This window comes from Argentina silus (assembly GCF_951799395.1).
Source record: "Argentina silus genome assembly, chromosome: 12".
Taxonomy (NCBI): Eukaryota; Metazoa; Chordata; class Actinopteri; order Argentiniformes; family Argentinidae; genus Argentina; species Argentina silus.
In genome coordinates this window covers 320,485-322,984 of record NC_139666.1, presented here as the reverse complement: position 1 = coordinate 322,984, position 2,500 = coordinate 320,485, and the positions used below count along the sequence as shown (strand labels likewise).

The following is a 2,500-nucleotide window of genomic DNA, read 5'->3' as shown; positions in this document are numbered from 1 at the left end:
TAGTAGACAGAACTAGTAGACAGAACTAGACAGAACTAGTAGACAGAACTAGTAGACAGAACTAGTAGACACAGATGGTTAAAGTTCACAACACTTAAGAGGCTGAAGCGTAAACAAACAACTTCCTGTCCTGTTCACAGTCTGTGTGTGCGTGTGCCTGTCTGTGTGTGTGTGTGTGTGTGTGTGTGTGTTGCGTGCGTGCGTCTGTGTGTGTTGCGTGCGTGCGTCTGTGTGTGTGTGTGTTGTCTCTGGGGCCATAGGGCTATTTACTGAAGGGATCAGAAGCTGTCCTGGGTCGTGTGTGTGTGTGTGTGTGTGTGTGTGTGTGTTACCAGAGGAGGAGGCCCCAGGCCCTGTCCTGGGTCGTGTGTGTGTGTGTGTGTGTGTGTGTTACCAGAGGAGGAGGCCCCAGGCCCTGTCCTGGGTTGTGTGTGTGTGTGTGTGTGTGTTACCAGAGGAGGCAGCGTCAGGGTCCAGGGCCTCCTGCTCCACCGCCACCTGGTGGTAGTGGCGTATGCAGAGTCTGCGGTCTATCTGGTAGAGCAGGGCAGGACAGAGGTAGCTGAACTGGGCTGGGGACACAGCTGCACCAGGACTCAGACCATAGTACAACAACAACTGGGTCAGGTTCAGACACTGGGGGAGGGGGGGGGAGAGGGGGAGAGGAGAGAGAGGGAGAGGAGGGGGGGGGGAGAGAGAGGATTGATTGAAAAAAAATCATCCAGCAATGTCATTATCACCAGAATACATCATGCAGATACAGTGTCCTGTGTAAGTCATGGGACAGTGTCCTGTGTAAGTCATGGGACAGTGAAGCATTTGGTCTTCTTTTGGCTCCACACTGTAAGAGTTTGTATTTTAACATATTTGAATGTATTATTACTATAATAACCTATTACTATATTATTACTATATTATTACTATTCTAACCTCTTCATGTCAGTACAACACCCTGACCTCTCACCTCTTCATGTTGGTGGGCCGTGCTCTCGGGGTGGTCTGTCACTGGGAGCGTAGGCCTCACAGGCCCCTCCCCTCCCCGAGCCTCCCTCTTTCCCTTACGAGAGGGACCGCGGTCGTGGTCATGACCGTGGTCGTGGTCATGACCGTGGTCGTGGTCATGACCGTGGTCATGAGCGCTGTGGTCCTGCTCTGGATGGGGGGGGGGCAGCAGGGGGGACGTCTTGTTTCTGCCCCGCTGGCCTTTGCCCCCCCGGGCGGGCTTCCTGGACCTCTTGGGCGGGGGGGGGTCTGTGGGGGTGCCCCCCTCTGCTGGCTGGCCCTGGGGGGCTGGGGGGCTGTCTGGGTCTGTGTGTGTGTCTGAGTCTGTGCTGCTCTGTGTGTCATGGGGGTGTTTGTGGTCGTGGTCGTGATGAGGTTCAGATGTGCTGGTGTGGTTTGCCTTGTCAGGTAACTGCTGGTCCTGCTCATGTTTAGGGCTGCTGTCCTCAACCTGGTCATTGCTCTGTACCTCTCCATGGTCATGTGTGTGGTCGTGGTCATGATGTGTGTGGTCGTGGTCATGATGTGTGTGGTCGTGGTCATCATGTGTGTGGTCGTGGTCATGATGTGTGTGGTCGTGTCCCTGCAGCGGGCCGGTGTCTGCAGTAGGGTTGGCCCCGGGGGAGGGTTGGCTGCAGCTGGAGGGGCTGTGCTGTGTGTGTGTGTGGGGGGGGGTTCTGTGGCGGGGGTGTCCGTGGGAGTGGTGCCCCTCCTGGACATCCAGCAGGTCGAGGTGGGCTACGTGGTCGTGCCCCAGGCCGTGGTGCTCCGGGCCCGGGCCCAGCAGCCGGACCTCCCCAAGGCCCAGGCTCAGCAGCAGGTTCTGGAAGCCAGAGTAGTCCAGGCGGTCCTGCTGGCCGTAGCGTTGGAACAGCTGCTGGATGTAGAACTTCTGTTCCGCCTCCAAGGCCACGCCCCCGCCCCCTGGGGAAAGGGGCGTGGCCCGTACGTAGGAAGCTTGCGAGATCTGAAGGTCGTTATGGGCATCGGCATGGTCGCGGTCATCGTGGCGGTGGTCGCCGTGGTGATGGTGGTGGTGCCCGTCGCCGTGGCAATGGTGGCACTGGTGGAACAGGAAGGTGAGCACGCACAGGAAGCAGAACTTGGTATGGGCGTGGACTTTCATCTTCTCCTCGCTGTGGGACCCCTGCAAGAACCAGAACCAGAACCAGAATCAGAACCAGAACCAGAATTATTTTATTTGTAGTATATTTGCACATAGAGGAAATTGACTTGGTGAGGTTGGTGCATGGACATAAAAAACTAATAGCAAAATATTAATAAAATAGCAATAACAAATTTACAAATTTACAAAAAAGAGCAGCAGAACAATACATGTTGTAGGCTGTGTGAGACTAAGTGGCAATGAGGCTAGAGGCTGTGGAGTGGTTATGGGGCTAGAGGCTGGGGAGTGGTTATGGGGCTAGAGGCTGGGGAGTGGTTATGGGGCTAGAGGCTGTGGAGTGGTTATGGGGCTAGAGGCTGTGGAGTGGTTATG

General features: G+C 55.7%; 1 protein-coding gene across 3 annotated transcripts in view; it reads right to left on the bottom strand.

The window, feature by feature from the left end:
• The window catches only part of slc39a10 (solute carrier family 39 member 10), a gene marked incomplete at its 3' end in the record, with an annotated part of 12,392 nt that overhangs the window by 5,420 nt on the left and 4,472 nt on the right, over positions 1-2,500 (bottom strand). For all 3 annotated transcript variants that reach the window (XM_083681329.1, XM_083681327.1, XM_083681328.1), the window contains 2 exons: positions 965-2,149; positions 453-636 (listed from right to left, as the gene is read on the bottom strand). In XM_083681329.1, coding sequence (XP_083537455.1) covers positions 453-636; positions 965-2,128 — 1,348 coding nt within the window. In that variant the 5' untranslated portion in view covers positions 2,129-2,149. The remainder of the gene's footprint in view (positions 1-452; positions 637-964; positions 2,150-2,500) is intronic.